This window comes from Hirsutella rhossiliensis, assembly GCF_020360975.1.
Source record: "Hirsutella rhossiliensis strain HR02 chromosome Unknown scaffold00021, whole genome shotgun sequence".
NCBI classification, from domain to species: Eukaryota; Fungi; Ascomycota; class Sordariomycetes; order Hypocreales; family Ophiocordycipitaceae; genus Hirsutella; species Hirsutella rhossiliensis.
In genome coordinates, this window is record NW_025408687.1 from 148,692 (window position 1) to 166,931 (window position 18,240).

General features: G+C 59.6%; 6 protein-coding genes across 6 annotated transcripts; 2 read left to right on the forward strand and 4 right to left on the reverse strand.

Moving 5' to 3' along the window:
* Positions 1-742: 742 nt before the first annotated feature.
* Positions 743-2,073, reverse strand: HRG_11464 (WD domain, g-beta repeat domain-containing protein; the record flags this gene model as incomplete). The annotated part of the gene is made up of 5 exons (XM_044869934.1): positions 743-906; positions 971-1,015; positions 1,082-1,687; positions 1,764-1,837; positions 1,952-2,073. The coding sequence occupies 5 exons, from the start codon at positions 2,071-2,073 to the stop codon at positions 743-745; spliced, it is 1,011 nt and encodes a 336-aa protein (XP_044714831.1).
* A 1,088-nt stretch (positions 2,074-3,161) lies between these two features.
* HRG_11465 (G2/mitotic-specific cyclin-B) lies at positions 3,162-4,814 on the reverse strand (the record flags this gene model as incomplete). The annotated part of the gene is made up of 5 exons (XM_044869935.1): positions 3,162-3,250; positions 3,302-3,440; positions 3,497-4,210; positions 4,265-4,735; positions 4,806-4,814. 5 exons carry the CDS (start codon positions 4,812-4,814, stop codon positions 3,162-3,164), a joined length of 1,422 nt encoding a protein of 473 aa, XP_044714832.1.
* A 1,604-nt stretch (positions 4,815-6,418) lies between these two features.
* HRG_11466 (ribosomal proteins l2, RNA binding domain-containing protein) lies at positions 6,419-7,631 on the forward strand (the record flags this gene model as incomplete). The annotated part of the gene is made up of 3 exons (XM_044869936.1): positions 6,419-7,322; positions 7,387-7,460; positions 7,521-7,631. 3 exons carry the CDS (start codon positions 6,419-6,421, stop codon positions 7,629-7,631), a joined length of 1,089 nt encoding a protein of 362 aa, XP_044714833.1.
* Positions 7,632-10,338: 2,707 nt separating this feature from the next.
* On the forward strand, positions 10,339-11,782 carry HRG_11467 (PAP2 superfamily domain-containing protein; the record flags this gene model as incomplete). Its single annotated transcript, XM_044869937.1, has 2 exons — positions 10,339-10,493; positions 10,564-11,782. 2 exons carry the CDS (start codon positions 10,339-10,341, stop codon positions 11,780-11,782), a joined length of 1,374 nt encoding a protein of 457 aa, XP_044714834.1.
* A 936-nt stretch (positions 11,783-12,718) lies between these two features.
* HRG_11468 (casein kinase II regulatory subunit domain-containing protein) lies at positions 12,719-13,763 on the reverse strand (the record flags this gene model as incomplete). Its single annotated transcript, XM_044869938.1, has 3 exons — positions 12,719-13,201; positions 13,258-13,503; positions 13,704-13,763. 3 exons carry the CDS (start codon positions 13,761-13,763, stop codon positions 12,719-12,721), a joined length of 789 nt encoding a protein of 262 aa, XP_044714835.1.
* Positions 13,764-14,241: 478 nt separating this feature from the next.
* HRG_11469 (RIC1 domain-containing protein) lies at positions 14,242-17,667 on the reverse strand (the record flags this gene model as incomplete). The annotated part of the gene is made up of 4 exons (XM_044869939.1): positions 14,242-14,985; positions 15,065-15,733; positions 15,794-17,236; positions 17,284-17,667. The coding sequence occupies 4 exons, from the start codon at positions 17,665-17,667 to the stop codon at positions 14,242-14,244; spliced, it is 3,240 nt and encodes a 1,079-aa protein (XP_044714836.1).
* Positions 17,668-18,240: the final 573 nt, after the last annotated feature.

Below are 18,240 nucleotides of genomic sequence, written 5' to 3' on the forward strand. Positions count from 1 at the left end.
CCAAGTACCCACCCAGCAGCTCAGTAGCTTGCACCTGAGAAACCCCCCACTTGGCAGCGGCCGTGCCCCGTCTCTGCGGCGCGCGGGGCAAACGGTGCTGGAGGCGCCAAGGAGCAAAGCGGAGAAGCGGAGGGGTTCGCGACGGCGACACTGACGGCGACACTGACGGCGACACTGATACGCCAATGTACGAGCATCATCGCAGAGCATCATCTCAAGGGGCGCCGCCGAGGGAAAGACTCAAGCAAGGGTCTTCTTGTTAAGATACACCCAAGTGCCCGGTACCAGTAACCTCAAGTCGATATCCACCACTTACCCTAGAGGCGCGTCGGAGCTCGGTAAGCGCGATCTCACTTGCTTGGCCGGCGGAGTTTGCGGACCTCGAGACCCTGCAACAGCGTCCCTCTCGCTGACACGGTGAGCCGGGCCGGGTACCAGGCACCTTTTCGTATCTTCACACATGTCAACCTAACTTTCATCCGCGCTGACACCTCGTTGACCTGTACTGCTCGCTCGCCTTGTTTCCCGCCCTTTCCTAACTAGTCACTCACTCATTCAGGAACGCAGCAGGATATATCCATCCCAGTCCGTACAACAATCCGGCAACGAGTCCAGCTCCAGTCCCGAACCCGTAAGCCAGCCTGCCCGTCCCTGCTGCGAGTACGCATGAGTACGCATCATACCTGCGACATGACGAGGGCATCATCATCACAGACTTCCCCGAGCCCCAGCCGTTGATTCGTCATTTCCTATCAACATCCACACCAACGATCCGGAGCACTCCGAGATCGCTGTACGCCAGACAGTACCGCGTCGGCGCCCACGCCACGACCGGGCACGAGCCCGCCGTCTTAAACGTGTGCACGTGTTCCCCCGTCTCGACATGGAAAATGTCCAGTCCGTTGCCTGCGAGCGCGTCCCCTGTGTCAGCTTCCCTTCCTTGGCAACAGCGGGTTCAAGTTTGACTTACCCTCGTCGCTTCCGCCGACAATGTAGCTTCCGTCGAATGTAAAGCCTGACACCCAAGTCAGCTTTGACTGCGAGGTGCCTCAGGCGGTGGTGCTTCCAGATGCAAACTCACTGATGCTTCTCACCGGGCCGGCCATTCCCGAAAGCGTCCTCTGGCAGATAAAGTCCGTGGTATCCCACAGCGAAATGATGGAATCCGACCCCCCCGTTGCCAAGTACCTTGCCGTGGGCTGCATCTCGGCCGTCAGACACGAAGAGGTGTGCCCGTGCAGCATAAACTCGCGCGGCTCTGGGTAGTAGGTGTAGTTGAAGACAGGCTCGAAGCCCGGGTAGGTGAGGATCCGCGTCCGCCCTTCCGACGTGGTTGCAAAAATCTTCTCCCCGCCCCAGCAGAATGCGATTTGGTTCGTCTGCATAGGCTGCTGGTGCGAGCCGACGGGGCTCGGCTGCGAGGGGGACAGGATATAGACGCTGTCGTCCTTGTTCCCCACCAGGAGCGTCTGCCCGTCGGGCGCCCAGGTGAGGCTCAGCGCGTCTCCGAGGCCCTTGACCTCGTTGAAGCACGCTTTGGTCCTCACATCCCAGAACTTGACGACGCCGTCACTGCTTACGCTGCACAGCTCTGCGTCCTTAATTGGGTTAAATGCCACCTTTTCCACCGAGGCGCCGTGGCCCTTGAGCTCCGTCGAAAACTTGACATGGGGCTTCTCGGGGTTCCCTGCGGCAACGAGTCAGCGTTTTATTTGCTCTCCGTCCGTGGACCGAATACAAACGGGAGGAGCGGCAAGACTTACAGACTCGTAGCGTCTTGTCAATCGAACCTGTCGCCACCAGGGTCCCCAGGGGATTCCACGCAATTGATCGTATGCTGTCGGACTTGGCTGTTAGCTCATGGCTCTCTTGTCCAAGAGAGCCTATTATGCTTTCACTTTTCTTCTTCTCCCCTGTGCCAAGGACGAGGGTGGTCAAGGAGGAAACTGACCTGTGACTGCCGGCCCCTCTGGAGGAATTCGGATCCGTATACGGCTGGCTCTTGAGGTTGGCAAAGTACCCAGAGAATCTATCTCTGGAGAGGCTCTGCCTCGGGCGCAGAATGGGCGCCATGCCGCAGGGCCCGTGTCGGGGCTCCCTTTCGCTTCCTCTCGCTGCCCAACCTCACTGGTGAAGTGCAGCGGCCGATGCCAATGGCGAGCGCTCAGGCCGTCGGGGAGGAGGTGGGTTCGTGTGTCAATCCTGGCGCTGTGGTTATTCCTCCCTTGCCGAGTGATGGGCGTGATGATCCAGTCGGTTGTCGTGGTGAGTGGAACCAAAAATTGATGCAGGGAGGCAGGCGTCCATGCATTTACTGTACTGTGTACTGTACATAGCAGCTGGGCGGCTCAGGCACCGAGGTACCCCAGTCGTCACCACAGATCTCCACCAAAGGGCCCACCCAGCAGCTGCAAAATGGGCCTTCCGTTGTCCACTACTGTACAGTTCACAACACCTTCATCCCGGGCACGCAGGCAGTCATGCAATGCAGTTCTCCCTCGTCCGCCGTGGTTCCATCATCAAATATGTACAGCTTTCCCATCACCTTGTCCGACCTATCCAGTAGAGCCCCAGTCATTGCCAAGAACCACATTGACGCCCCGCCGCGGCAACCAGTCGCCCCAATGGTTGCCTGTCGCGGACCAGGTGCAGCCTCAGGCCCCAACGCAGGCTCGCAGCCGCCTCAACTCCAAAAGCACGCCCCCTTCCCCGGCTCTACCAAACAGGCCCTCTGAGCAGCAAACCCCTGCCTGCCAGACCAAGTGGCCCCCTTCGCCCTCGCCAGTGACTCCAAGCGCCATATGTGAGTTGAATAGACGATTCCATGCTGAGATACTCGAAAAGAGAAAATGACGGCAGACGGTTGCAGGCACCACCTGCTACACATCGCACCGTAAGAATGCAAAGCACAGGCACGGGCGGACCCGTTACCCTGGCACCCGCCTCCAATCCTACGTGGCAGGGGGGAATCATTACTGCCCCGAGAGACCAGACGCCGGCAGAGCAAAGAGCTGCCAAAGTATTATCGTCGTCAAGGGTCAAGGACGTGGGTGCAATCCAGCCTTGAGTCATCGGATACGGTGTGGGAGGTCGGTGGCGGCTCCCGTGTAACGACGTCCGTCTGGCACACGCTGCGGCGACGTGAGAGCGTCATGCCGCCATCATGAGATCTGATCCAAGGACAAATCCGTGTCTGTGATGCCAAACAGCGGTGCGTTCTTCTTTGCCCATTGGCGAGCCAGGATGGAAGCTGCAGCCTGTTAGCCTGGTCCCGTTCAGCCGGTGCAACAGATGCGCGTACCTTTGAGGAACTTTTTGCTGGCGTACTTCTTGAAGAAGGCTTCGTGCACCACCGGACGAGCAAGGTAGTCCACCATGAGCTCGACAGTGGGCTCAATTTCCTCCTCCGTGTACCCGGCGTAGTGTTCCAGGGTCTCGTCCTGAAAGATATCGGTCAGCAAGTGGCAAGCGGGCCATGGCAAAGAGCTACACGTACCCATTCACCACGGTCCAGCATTAGGCGCGCAAGGTACATGGCAGCCGCCGCACAGTGGCTCGGCCGGTAGGCCATGAAGCGGTGGTCCAGCAGGCTAATCTCCATGAGGTACTTGCCAATGGTTCGAGATTGGATGTCGTAGTTGTCCGCCTTCGAAACACGTCGAAGAAAGTTCATGGGGTTGGGGTAGCTGAGGTTGTAGTTGAGGGTGCTGAGAACAAATCGCTCGGCGCTGAGAATCTCGGCCTCGCTGAAGCCATTGTCGGTGATGCGCTTGAAGTTCTCGACATGGGGCGACAGCACCTCCTCGTACTTGGACGCGACGAACATGGCCGTGATGCCAACGAGCTGAAGCCGGTCGAGCTGGACAACCTTTTCCGACAGAAAGCGGTCGATGATGTTGACGGCGAGGAACAGGGTTTCAGGCAAGAGGTGAAAGCGGGTGTGGACTTCAATCAGCCAGTCTATGAGGATGCCGCGCGTTTTCCACTCCAGGTCGTCCTGGTGCGACATGTACTGCGGGTTGGGGATGGAGCGGACTTCGAGATCGCGGAGGTACTCGAAGATTTCGGTGGCATATTCAGCGACCATGAGCGGGTCGTCCAAGTCCTCGCGGTCAAGGTCCGCGGGCAGGGGCTTCGTCTTCTCTTCCATCTCTGGCGCCGCTTCGTCGGCCTTGGGGGCGGCTGCCTTGGCGTCGTCCTCGGCCGTCGGCTGCTCCGAGCGGGTCCGCTTCTCGGTACCAAGCGTGTGTGCCTTTTTGCGGACGGGCTCGGCCTCTTCGACCGTGGGTTCTTCCTTGGCAGCGACTGAGGTTGACGAAACAACCTTCCTCTTGGGGCCGGCTGCCAGAGCGCCGGCACCAGACCCTGTCCTCTTGCTCTCAGTCTTGCTGTTGTCCTTTGTGCTCAGGGCAGCGCGGCTCGCGGGGCGAGTAGTGTTCTTCTGGACGCCGGTGGGGTGGGCGGCCTTGGAGACCAGCCCGACCTTGCCTGGTGCACCCTTTTTGCCATCGGTTCCATCGGCCTTGCCAACGTTGCTGACATCGCCCAGCGCGGCGCGTTTCCGCTGAGCACCGGCAACGATAGTGTTGGCGGCCGTCTTCTTTGTTTGTAGGGCACCCTTGGAGGGCACGGCGAGCTCTTCGACGTTGAGAGCAGCGGCCTTGGCCCTGGTCATACGCGTCGAGCTGTTCTCGTCATTCTCGTTGGACACGAGGCGTTGACGTGCAGGCCGACCCTAGAACCAGAGTGTCAGCGACGACAGAAACCGGCGTCGCAGCTCCAAGACCACGTCAGGAATCGCTTACAGGAGGCATCTTGAGGTCTAGTGTTGGCGACTAGATCGTATACTGCCAGAGGCCGCGCTGTGACGACGCAAGTCAGTATGCAACGCGTCGAGAAAGGTCGGGCAGGAAGAGTTGCAAGAAGACGAGAGGACAAGAGAAGGAGAAGAAGGCAGAGTCTGAGACAGTCGAATAAGAAAAAGGAATTCCGCTTCCCTACCTCTGGATCAGAGACAGATGACTGTCCGACACAACAGCGCGATTGGAATGTTTTGGGGCGGGCGATGGCCACGCGAACCGATGTCTAATTGTGCTGCAATAAGTAAAGGTGTCGGGCAGGGAGGCGATGCGTCGGGGCGGGCACGAGCACGGGCATGGAGAACGAGATGGCAGGTCGGGGCAGCGAGGTGTTTATTTCGGAGAGGGACGTTTGTGAGGGTGGACAGGATGTGTTTTGAGGAGCGGAGCTGGCCTGGGCAGGGAGAAAGCGTGCAGTGGGGATCCGTCGCGGCGCGGGTACGTACCTCTGGGCCGACCTGTCGTGGCGGGTCGCGACTCGCGCCGGTCGGTCGGTTGCCCTGATAGAGGGGAACAGGATGCTCAGTGGAAATGAGGTAACAGAGTGGTCGAGTTAATGGCGAGCAGGTGTGAACTGCTTCTCAACCGTTGCCAAATACCAGCCGCCGAGTGCTTGCTGGCGACGAGGGAGAAAGAGCTTGTCTTGCTTTGTTGATGTCAGAGGCACGAAGCTTGCTTGCCGAGCCGAGCTGGAGGGGACGCACGCAGGGATAAGGTTTCTGGGGCTTCTTTTTAACGTCTTCTGGTCCTTGTTATTCCAAAAAGTCGATTGAGCGCGTAATAGGCGGCGTCTGTGCTGCTGGCATGGGCAAGGCGGGCGTGGACGGAGGCCTGGAGCTTTTTTCAACCCACGAAAGGACGCGACGGGGCCTCGAGAGGTGCAGCTTCTTTTTCCGGTACCTGCACGTACTTGCCCGTATCCTGCTAGGCGGTACTCACCTATTAATACTTTGCGTGCCTACACGGGTACCCGTCAGCTCAGCTCCAGGTACTTCCGCATCAGGTCGTTGCCTGGCGTCAACAATGGCAACCACGGGGCAACAGTCCTCTGATTGGGTGTGCGCCCGTTCCCCTGCCCATCTCGCGCCAAGGCTCACGCGCACACGTCAGGAGCGCGGCGAGGCTGTGGCGCTATGTGGCGCGGTGTGTGGCTGCGAGCGAGGCTGCTTCGGCCAAACCTTTTCCACGCCTCCGGCCGAAATTTCCGCACGTGCCCAGCAGCAAGGCGACGTCGACAGCACCGCAGTGCCGGTGGCAGACATCATCAAGAAGCTCCCCGGCGGCACAGTCAAGCTTCTGCATCGTCTGGTTCTTCTTCAGAGTGGCCGACAACCTCTGGCATTGCATCTCACGCCCATGCCCCGGGTGCGTCGGTCTACGTCTGTACACTCTCCACGAGGCTCCTCCCCGCGGGACGATTTGATACCATCTCGGCCAATGCCATCCGCATAGGACTCGTGTACTCTACGCCAATTCCTCGCTGCCGAGCAAAGCCCTCCAGGATGCTCCAGCCCAGGCTACCGTTATCTGCGTCCCGCAGATGCCTCCAGCTTTTGACGATGCGCGGGCCCGCCTTCCGCGGCTATGCCACGCAAACCCCCAAAGCGAGCTCCAGCAGCAAAGGGCAGCCCAACGAGCCCCGCATCAGCTTAAAGGAGAATCTGGCATCCAAGTCGGTCAAGCTGCGAATCTACAAGCCGCGGACACCCGGCGTGCGGCATCTGAGGCGCCCCATCAACGACCATCTCTGGAAAGGTCGGCCGTTTCTTCCCCTCACGATTCCCAAAAAGGGCCAGGGCAAAGGTGGACGAAACGTGCATGGCCGCATCACCGTGAGGCATCGCGGGGGCGGCGCCAAGCGGAGAATACGGACGGTCGACTTTGAACGACGGAGGCCAGGCCCTCACCTGGTTGAACGGATTGAGTACGATCCCGGACGCAGCGCCCACATTGCCCTCGTCACGGAGCAGAACACGGGTCGCAAGACGTACATTATTGCGGCCGAGGGTCTCAGGGCAGGCGACGTGGTGCACAGCTACCGGGCGGGCATACCGCAGGATCTCCTCGACAGCATGGGCGGCATCGTCGACCCCGGTATCCTGGCGTCCAAGACGGCCTTTCCTGGCAACTGCCTGCCGATGCACATGATACCCGTGGGAACCGTCGTCTTCTGCGTTGGGTCGTCGGGGGACCGGGGCGCCGTCTTTTGCCGTAGCGCCGGCACCTCGGCCACGATCATGAACAAGAATGAAGAGACGAGGGACGACGGAACCAGGATCATGACGGGCAAGTACGTCGAGGTGCAACTGCAGAGCGGCGAGGTGCGCCGGGTCAGCAAGAACGCGTGCGCAACCATTGGCGTTGCAAGCAATGTGCACCATCACTACCGCCAGCTGGGCAAAGCTGGACGGAGCCGATGGCTCAACATCCGACCGACGGTGCGTGGTGTGGCCATGAACAAGGGTACGTACAGGCTGTTTGAAACATGCACAGCTGCTGACGGTAATTTTTTCTTCTTCTGCTCCAGTTGACCATCCTCATGGTGGCGGTCGAGGAAAATCCAAGAGTAATCGCAACCCCGTCTCTCCTTGGGGCCGACCTGTAAGTCCGAGGGCGCCTGGTGCCACTCTAGCGGATGAGGGTGTGCTAACAAGTGCACAGACCAAGAGCGGATACAAGACGCGCCGCAAACACAACGTCAACAAGTGGGTTGTCACGCCGCGGCCTCGCAACAACGGCAAGCGGAGGGACAAGAAGTCTTCGAAGGAATGAGGGGGCCATGATGCAGTGTGGAGCGCTGGCCTAAAGTACGGGGCGGAATCCAGCTACGGGCGTCGCGATGCCGTTGATACATAGGGGGAGCAGAATCTTGTACACTACGGCAGGGCATTCATGGTGCGTCTGGCCGGGCCTTGACGTATAGACGATGGCGTCTGCAGAGCTTCGATTCCACTATCTGGCGTGTTTCCGAGTTGGCAAATTATGAGTGATGGGCGCCGATTTGGTGAACAGCTGTTTTGCTCTACACGACCACCATGTGCGGCGCGAGGCACAAGTAGGTTGCTGGCCTGCGTACCATCTACATTGCCGGGCGTGTCTGTTGTTGGCCTTGCGGAGGACTGCGGGGAACTCCGAGACGAGGCAAGCGGTGGGCTGCCAGTGAGACGGGGTGATTCTCGGCCTCCCTGGATGGGGTGGGAAGCGGGGATGATCGGGACCCTTTGGAACAGACAAGTGCCGAAACGAAAGAGAAGCATGCTGCGGAGGGCGGCTGACTGAGTGCCCGGTTGACGATGGAGGTGGGTGGCAGTGCTGCGGAACATGGACGGGCGGGTGGCGGCGTGTCGTCCCCATTCCCGTCCGCATCTGAATAGGGGAATAAGGGAATAGGGAAGAAGAGATGGCCAAGGCGAGGACACGGCTGTCGACACCTACTGCACCAGAGTGGCACTGAGACTATGTCAGTACCCGAGAGTTGTGGGAGTATTAATAGTTGTTGATCCTTGCACCGCTGACGATTCAAACTGAGAAGCAGCACTCTGGCGACTGTCTTTTCCATGTCCCACCTATTTCAAGACGGCGGGGAAAACACGCTAGGCCACGAAGCGCCGTCACGTGCGTGTACAGCGACGTCTTTGCCGCTGTTCTCTATGTCTGTACGGAGGTAATTACCTACATTACAGTAGCACAGGAGGTGGGTTGGAGAAGGGGCCTTGTCGACGGGAGGAATGCTCCGTGGGCGGGCAGTGCGCGCGAGACAGGGAAGGTAGCTACACCAGTCTGGCCATGCCTCGGGCAAAGACCGTTGGCTCCAATGTCCGTTACGGTCGGTCGTGCAGCAGCGACTTTCCCCATCCGGGACAGGTCCACGTCAGCCTCCTGAGCCACCGGGCACGGTTCCCCCCTTGCTCGCTTGGCCTGGCCTGGCACGGGAAGGAAGCCTTGTTGCGACCTTGTTTCGAGTGTTGCGTACCGTAACAGTTGTACAGTACAGCACATACCTTAGGTATCTACATACCTATCTACCTACCTACATGTAGACTCATCTGCTACATGTCGGATACCCAAGTAAGAGGACGACGTACTGAACTTAGTCTTTGCATAGGTACCTACCTACCTAGGTACGTAATCACGTCGTAAACTTTTCTCAAGTCTCGAAGAGGATCGATAATGGATGGTGGCGACAGTTCATCCAGGCCCATACATAAGCTTAAAGAGACACGCACGGGCCAAGGCGAATGCTTCATTCATGCAGGCGCAGCTTCTGCACACTACCAAGTACCGCAACCTCGAATACTACCTATCCAGCATTGAATTGCCAGAAGCCATCCTCTCTCTTCATCGTGTCTCTTACTCGCGAGTGCCCAGGGTACCCTACCCAAGTGTCCAGCTCGAGGTGTGGGGCAGCCAACACAAGGTTTCTACTTTCTAGAGGCTGAGGCTTCGGGCTTTTGTAGGGGATACAGTTGCATCGAATTTCCCGTATCGTGACCGCATCCGCCCTTGGGAAAGCCTCAGTCAGTGTTGTTGACGACGGTTGTTTTCCTCGATAGTCCGTGCGTACATGCAACAAGTAAAATGGCAGGGAGCGACCTAGGTAGGCAGTACTCCGTACCCAGCACACTACCTAGTCCCTTTCCCCGGGTGCCGTTCTGGCTTGTATTCGTACCTGCCCGCAGTCCGTCGTCAGGTGAAATGGGCTGCTGCCGCTGCCAGAGGAACTGCCTGCCTTGATTGCCCCGGAAAGAAAGAGAGCAAATGGCGCTTTGCTCCATCGCAAAGCCTGGACGGAATCCCCTTGACCAACCAGACGGCCCTTGCCTGCGCCTTGCCTTTGCGGCACGGCACACATTAGCCAAGCCATCGTGGGTCCGATGGATGGATCATGGCTCTGCGCTGGCCTGGGCTGGCCAGGTCTGCCGTGCCCTGCGCCTCAACATAACATTTTTTCTTCTCACTACCAGCCAGCGAATCGACGCCGGCAACACAGGGCTGAGTCGCCTGCAATAATAAGAAAATTCGGGCGCATCGCCTTGCTCGGCGTCAACACGGCGGCTCCGCCATCGACTGTATCCCTTTGTCCTCAACAGATATAAACCCGGCGCCTGCGACAACCTTGGTCTTTGGCCACTCTTGCAACCCCTTTGCCGCCGACGCTCGTCGTCCATGGACAAATTCATCCACGCCATGTCGACGGCCTGCTGAGACCTCTTGACGCCATTTCCTCGCCTAGCCTAGCTGAAGAACACATCTCCTCCCGCGAGTAATAATTAGACACAACGACATTGCACAGCCACCACCCCCTTAACGGCCCCGTCCGCGTTTAGACGCTCGTCTCCCAAAGCACCCCGTCCGTGCCGACTCGTTCTGAAACGAACCTACCAACCCATCGCCTCGCTGCTCTCTCGCCATCCTTTCCCCTCCTCCCCCACAACATCTCCATTTCTCGCCTGCGAGACGCATGTCCACCTACCAAAAGATGGCGTCGCCACCAAGTGGTCGCTCCTCGCTGGCTCTCGCCGCTTCATACGCCTTCGACTGGATCATTCTCGTCGTCGTCGTCGTCGCCGGCGGCATCCTTGGTCGCATCGAGCCCAACAAGCGGCCCTTTTCCCTCGATGATCCCAACATCTCGTACGTCCCTCGATGACAGTCCAAACTTCGCCCCCTGTCGCGCGGCCCTTGCTGATGAGTAACACACCAGGTTCCCCTTCACGGTAAACCAGACGGTCCCGACTTGGCTGCTCGTCATCCTCTGTGGTCTCGCCCCCGCCGTCATTATCCTCTTCATCGCCATCGTCCTCGTCCCCGGCGGTACGGTCCCCAAGAACACCCCTCAGGTCCTCATCTGGAAGCGCAAGCTATGGGAGTGGCACGTCGGCTGGCTCGGCCTCCTGCTGGCCGTTGGCTCTGCCTTCTTCTTCATCAGCGGCATCAAGAATATGTGCGGCAAGCCACGCCCCGACCTGCTGTCTCGTTGCGAGCCCGACATCGCCAACCGCGACAGCTACCAGGTTGGCGGCTTCAAGGGTGAGGCTGCCGGCGCGCTGCTCTACTCGGGCTCAATCTGCAAGCAGACCGACAAATACAAGCTCGATGATGGCTTCCGCAGCTACCCCAGCGGCCACGCCGCCGCCTCGGCCGCTGGGCTCATCTACCTCTCGCTCTATCTCGCCAGCAAGTTTGCCGTCACGATCCCCTTTGTCGTCCCCAATGCCAACACGCACGGCGAAGCCTCGTCGCACGTTGCTTTCCCGTCGCGTGCCAACGCCGGCGCCGATTCTTCGTACGAGGCGTCGAGTATCCGCAACGGCTACACGTACGGTGAATCCCCGACGGGCAAGGCCGGCAGCGTCGCCAACCGCAACGCCAAGCACAACATGAAGGTCCAGTCGCTGCGCCGCCAGGCTGCTGCGCCCCCCATCTACCTCCTCGTCATCACCCTCGCGCCCTTTTGCCTCTCCATCTTCATCTCCGCGTCTCGCTGGTTTGACTTCCGCCACCACGGCTTCGACATCCTGTTTGGCTATCTCATTGGTACCATCTGCGCCATCTACAGCTTCCGCTACTACCACATGCCCATCAGAGCTGGTGCCGGCTGGGCTTGGGGTCCTCGTAGCGGCAGTCGCGCTTTCTGGGCGGGCGTTGGCCGTCTAGGCTACGCTGGCGAGCGATCCGACTTTGACGCCCGCGTCGACCAGGCCGACCTCGGCGAGTCGGGCGATGTCGACCTGCATCCAGCTCATCAAGCGGGCGATCCATCAATGGGCGGCGGCGGCGGCATGAGCTACCGCGCCGCCCACTATGGAGCCAGCCCGCAGCAGCCCGGCCCCTTCCAGGACGTTGAGCTCGAACGGATGGAGAACATGCACCGCCCGATGGGCCCACCAGGGCATGCCTCCAGTAGCCGGGACGTTCGATGATTCTATATCCCCTTTATGAGATGTTTGGAAACAGCCGGCTATGTAGCTGGAACAATGCCATTGAATGTTAAAAAGCCAAGGGCATTTTATATTTGATGGTTTGATGTCGGGCATGGGTCGGGCACGATGTGACGCAGGAAAGGTCTTGTGTCAGTGTTGACTGGGCTATGATGGTCATGTATTTGTCTTTACATGAGCGGAAGAGTAGGGTTATGACAGGAAAATGCTGAAGACGGGGAAGAGATGGTTTGGAAACGTACACTGGGTAGATGCCGTGTTGGTGACTGACAGACCGGTGTACCCATCGACACTCGCCTAAACATGGATACATTTGCGGCGTTGAGCCGTCGCCGATTGATGGGGCTTGAAATGTTGGGTCATTGAGCGGGTTGGCAGGCAAGGAAGCGTTGGTCGCTCCCAGTTGCTGCTATACGGCGTCGTTGACGAGGCGGCTTTAGAATACACCTTTAGGGCCTCGGCACCTCGAGGTATGTGAGGCACACTAACGCGAAGCGATGCACAATGAGCAGCACGGCGATGACTTGCTTGGAGACCCGTTTCTCCCCTTCGCATCTTTCTTTCTCTTCCCGTCTTCGCGCCGTGTCTCGTGCGCAAACCGCTCATTCATCCACCCACGAACTGATGTATTCGTCCATCCCAACGCCGGCCGACCTATAGGGCACCCGTATCGCGACATGTCGGGTGGCTGATAGTCCAAAGGAAAAGGGGAAAACAAACAAAACACAAGGGTAGTAAAGGGACCAACAGGACACGAGGGAGAAGAAAATAGAAGACGCCCGAAGACTTGCACCCAACAGCGCTTCTGTACATGGTGGGGACGTGTCGCCGCGCCGCACCGTCTTTGCGTGTTTTCCCCCTCTCTGCTGTAGAGGCTTCGGTATTCGGGCAGAGGAGACTCGAGAAAGCCGGGCCGCCTCACAGCGCGCCCTCGGCGACGGCGACCCTGGCATCCACACCCTCAAACTCGACGTCATCGTCGTCGTCGTCGTCGTCGACGACGCCGCCGTCGCCATTCTCCTCGCGGAAGCCCGTCTCGATCTCGAGCTTGCGCAGGCGGCGGCGCATCTCGTCGCGCTTTGCGTTCTGCCACCGAATGAGAGCGGCCGAGGCGTGCACCTTGAAGCCGTAGACGCGGGGCACATAGCGCTCAACGCTCTTTGAAGGGATGAGGGCTGGGTAGACCTGGAGGATGATGTTGTGGAACGAGGTGCCGAAGTAGGCGCCGTCGATGGCGCCGTGGCGCGACGACTTTGGGTTGTAAATGTCCTCGCAGCGGGCGCAGTAGAGCTTGACGGGCTTGATGTTGGGTATGTCGGAGAGGCCCATGGGCAGGAGGGGGTGCGAGTGGCAGTTGACGCGCGGGCATTTGCCAAACTCTGCCTTTTTGTACTTGTCGAGCTACGTTCGGATGATCAGCAATGGAGCATGAAGGGGCCAGGGAACGCAGCGAGTACCATCTTGGTCAGGCCGCGCGTGGTGACTATGTATCGGGCGTGGACGAGGCCGTAGAGGTGGCGCGCCGACTTCTCAATCGTCTCGCGCATCTCATCGTCGCAGTCGAGATCGAAGACGTCGGTGACAAGGTCGAGGGCATACTGGTAGTACTGCACGTCGGTGTTGAGGCCCGTCAGGTTGAAGCGATCCGTGAGGTAGTCCTCGTCGATTTCGCAAAAGTACTCATTGCCCCTCGAGGATATAAACTGGCCGGCCGTCGCACACGTTAGCTTCAGTTTTTTTGAACAGCTCGCTTCTTGATATTCTTCTTGGTCTTGCTCAAGGTCTTGATCCTTGCATTTCTCGTCCCACAACAGGCGAGAGCAGCACAAAGGCGGCAAGGACTCGGAGTCGGCGAGGGAGCAAGGGAAAAAAGGTATAAGAAGACGGGGGGGTCGGGCCTCACCCAATCACGCCAGTAGCTCGTGTAGTCGCTGTCTGACTCGCTCACGTAGTCGTCCATCATGTCGGGCAGCCTGTAGGAGATGCGGAGGGACCGGCGGAGGAGGGGAGCGAGAGGGGAGGGGAGGACAGAGATCTGCCGGCTAGGAGGCCCAGCCAAGAGCGACCATGACCAGCAGCGAGCGGCGTGGATGATGATGGCAAGGGGGGAGGGAGACGATGTGTTTTTTTGGGCCGCCGAACATGGAAGTGAGGTTGTTGGAGTGGTGGGCGGGAGAAAGCATGGGCTGGTGGGGGTGGCAGGGTGGGCATGGCGATAACGTGACTACTTGATTAGTCATATGGTTAAATATGGACGTATATCCTGGCGCCTGCGCAACCAACCTCGATGCCTACCTTACCTACCCATCTATTCACATAATGAACCCATCACAACCACTGAGCCTTTGCTATCATCAATCGGCCTCGGCGGATTTGTCCTGCCATGAGAGATGACACCAGCGGCTGCTTCAATTGGTATATAGCGGGTCCGCCTCTCTCTCTCAGACAAGGCGGGACTCATTCAGCGGACTCGCCGTAGAAGCAACACTCGACGCATCGCTCCCCGACCGCACGTCCGACTCATCGCTCCCCGACCGCACGTCCGACTCATCCTCCCCACTGCCCCTCCTGCCGCGTCCGTTGGCGACCCTGGACAGCGGAATCCCGAGCCGGCTGCCCACGTGCTCCGCGGCCGGCTTCCCCTTGAGCTCCATGTTGACCAGGCCCATGGCCTCGCGCAAAATCTCCCCTGTCTCATCCATGGCCGCCAGGAAGCGAGCCAGCTCCTTGCACAACTCCCAGTCCCCCTCTTGTATTGCCCGCGACAGCACGCGCACTGACTGCTCCGTCGAAGACTCGAGCTCCTCGAGCGTATGCAGCACAATCAGGTAGCCCCCCGCCGTCTTGAGCGAGCCCCGCTGCAGCGACTCTTCAAAGAGCTCTTGCGCCGGCGGCAGGTAGGCGAAGAGCGTCTTCCACTGCCGCACTTCCGTCTTTCGAGTGCATTGTAGCACAATGTCGAGGTAGTCCTTGGATGACGACAGGAGCGACAGCACCCGCGGTAACACAGCTTCTTCAGGCCGCGGGCATGTCTCGGCTTCCTCGTCCAGCACGCGGTGGAGTAGAATTTCCAGTCCGTGCGAGAAGTACTCCAGGCCGTGGTATTGCCCTGCTAGATAACCCGCCTCGACAGTCTTGTTCTGGCGCAAGTAAAATCGAAGCACGTCCGGAAGCACGAGATGCGTCTGACGATCGTCAGCATTCAAAATAGCAGTGTGCACTTTTTGCGAGGGAGGCCTCAGAACACGAAAGACTACTACTTACCCTGATTGCGAAGTGAAAATAGGAAAACGTAATATCGCGCCGCTGTACCAAGTCGGACTCGACCCCGAGAATAATGCCCTTCTCCGACAGGAACGAAAGCGGGTAAAAGTCAACGGGAACCGACACCGGAGCCGGCAACTCCCTCCCGCCATCGCCAGACGCCGCGTCCAGCACCTCGCGCACACTGACCCACGCCTTAACCTCGGCCCCGTCAAACACCCACAGGGAGTCGCGCAGCGCGGGCGGTCCGCGTCGCGGCGAGTCGCCGTCTGAGAGCCGCGTCACGTTGAGCAGCGGCTGGTCTCTCATGCTGGCATGGTACTCGACGTTTTGCGCGACGATGCGCATGTCGTACTTGAGCTGGCCCTCGTCGTTGAGCGACGGGCTGAGCAGCACGAGCTTGCCGTCGACCAGGAAGATGACTGACGCCACGGATACATCCTGGGAGGGGTCTCCGTCGACCAGCTGGCTTTCGGGCAGAATCCAGCTCAGTCCGCGAACCCTAGCCGGCGAGCGAACGATGCCGTGGAATGCAATCTGACCAACCTGGACCAGGCGCACCGACTCGGCCCACGGGGTGAAGATGAAGTGGTAGAGTAGGTTCTCGTACGTGTAGACCAGCAGGGAATCCTCGCCCGACGTCGTGACGAGTACTACTGGTGCCGGGATCTGTTGTGTGAACAGAACCTGAGACGGCTCGAGGGGCGTCTCGCGCGAAAACAGCCGTACTTGAAAAGTCCTGTTGCTCTCCACGGCGGCCACCAGAATGTGTTGATACCAACACATGCCTCCTCTGACTTGAAACTCGTTCTCCGTGGCCTCGGTGGCAAACGTCTTCCAGCGGCCACTGTTGACGCTGTAGTGGGCCAGGCCACGGCGGCCCGCTACGGCGACATAGCGGCCATCGGGAGATATGACCGTCTGCCGAATCGGCCACTGGTTGAGCAAGTAAGTCGGCGGCAGGGTGGCCGTGTGCCAAAGGAATGGCTCGGCAGAGATGCTGGTCAGGTCGGGGAGGTCATATCCTCGGTAGACCATGACTGCGCTCGGCGTCTGCAGCACGGTGCGGAAGACGTTGGCCTCATTGTAGCAGCCAGCGACGGCGCTCTTGGCCATCTCAAGGCTCCAAACCGCTTCGTGGCTTGGCCCGACCAGGAGGACCTCGGAGCCTCTGCCGATCCAAGACGCTGCGGTGACGCCCGTGAGCCACTGCTCGCCATTGCTGCTCAAGGCGACCTCGTCAGCCCCAAAACTGTGGCTCCCAAGCTTGCCGAACATGCTCCACATGGACCATCCTCTCTCGCAGCCGGCAAAGAGGCAGTAGCCGTCGGGCGAGTAGCTCAAGGTCGTAAAGGCGCCCGCGGCCGCCGTCGAGACTGGAATGGTTTGGGCGTGAGAGTGGGTGATGTTGCCGGCGTAGTCCTTGACCGAGTATACCTGCACCGTCCCATCAGCACAGCCAACGGCGATGAGCGAGAAGCGGGCATTGATGACGGCCTTGAGGGCGTGACCCCCTGGGCCCTGCGGGACGTGAAAGCAGTGGCCCTTGAAAAGCCGCTTGGCCTCGGCGTCTTCAGGCCTCTCGCCGTCGGGACGGTGAAGTTGGCGCTGGACGGCATAGGCGCGTCCGTCGCTCGTGATCCATGTGGCCAGGTTCATGGAGCGGTCGTAAGTCATCTCGACTATGCACGACTTTTTCTCCACCCAGCCCATGCGGCTCATGATCTCGGTCCTGGTTTGGCTGCCGGTGCTGTCCGGGGTCCAGCGGATGCACTGCACAGCGGCGGGTTTCCTGGTTGCGACGACGAGCTCCTCGTCGAGGGCCAGGGCGCTCTCGATGCCGGCGTCAACCTTGATGACCATGCGGAAGCGCACGCTGACGTCGCGCACGCCGGCTCCCTCACCCGGGCCCCAGAGAAAGTGGTCAGGCCGCAGGCCAGCCTGGGCCCCGACGAGTTTCTGCTTGCGTCGCTGGACGTTGTGGTAGCTTGCAAAGTGCGGCTTGTAGACAAAGGACTCTGCGTCTGTGGCGATGGAGTAGGTGATGAGGTAGCCCTGGTCGGTCTGGACGACGAGAATGGCCGAGTCGGGTCGCAGCAGAACGTCGACATTTCTGCCATAGAGCTGAAGCGAGGATTCGGATCGAACGACGACGGCGAGAACGACGGCGGGCTGTCTTTGGTCAGCGTATACCAGAGTGCTGGGGCTTGACGCGGCACCTTTATCTGCCAGAGAGTGATGGAGGTGGCTGTGATGACGGCAAAGAGGTGGCCGGTGCGGGCGACGCGCAGGGCCAAGACTGGGTCCTTTAACGGCACCCCATTGGCCTCGGAGTTGGACGCGGCCGAGGCGGCGTCGCTGAGGGGATTCTCGTGATGCTCGACCGACTGCACGGCGGGGGTGATGGGCGTGGGCGGCGGCTGAAGCTCCAAGTCATCTTGGGCGGCGGCGTCGCGTCGCGAGGCGGCGTCGGGGGAGAAGGGCGATGGCGGGCGCGAGAGGTAGGGGCTGGAGAGGCCGTCGCCTGAGACGATGAGGTTGAGGTCCGGGGCTCGGCTGCTGCTGGTTGCGTAGATGCGCGGCGTGCCAATGGGCCAATACATGGCTGCTGGTCCTCGGCACAGGCAACGCACCTCAGGGAGACGGCGGCATTGGAGCGGGCGGGGGAGTCTGTGTCTACCGTTGTTGTCGCGAGCTGGCTGGCAATTGCCGGTCGACGACGTATCGCGATGGATGGATGCTGGGAGGAGCTTCAGACTACCCATCTACAACATCTTTCTGATTATGTAATCACCCCCCTGCTCAACGTGCAGTGCAGGCCGACAAAGCCAGACTCTGGGCATAGTTTGGCTTTGAAATTCACCGACAGACAGCCCTGGATTGGATGGAAGAGCGAGCGGACAAGTTATGCGGCTTGGAACCATCAAAGCCATACAGTCCCTTTGTGCTGCATCCGGGTAGACTGTTGACGCTCTCCGTCACCGCATTTCCACGCACTGTATGCCGCACGACAATCTGCCAGGTTGGATGCAGGCCTTGTAACTAACTCACCGCAGACAGGTACCTACCTAGTATTTAGGTAGTTTTCTGTGCCTGATTTGTGATTTGAGATGGATGGGCGACTGCAACATGCATGCAAACCTTACCCACCCATGCCACCTGAGATGAAGCACCCA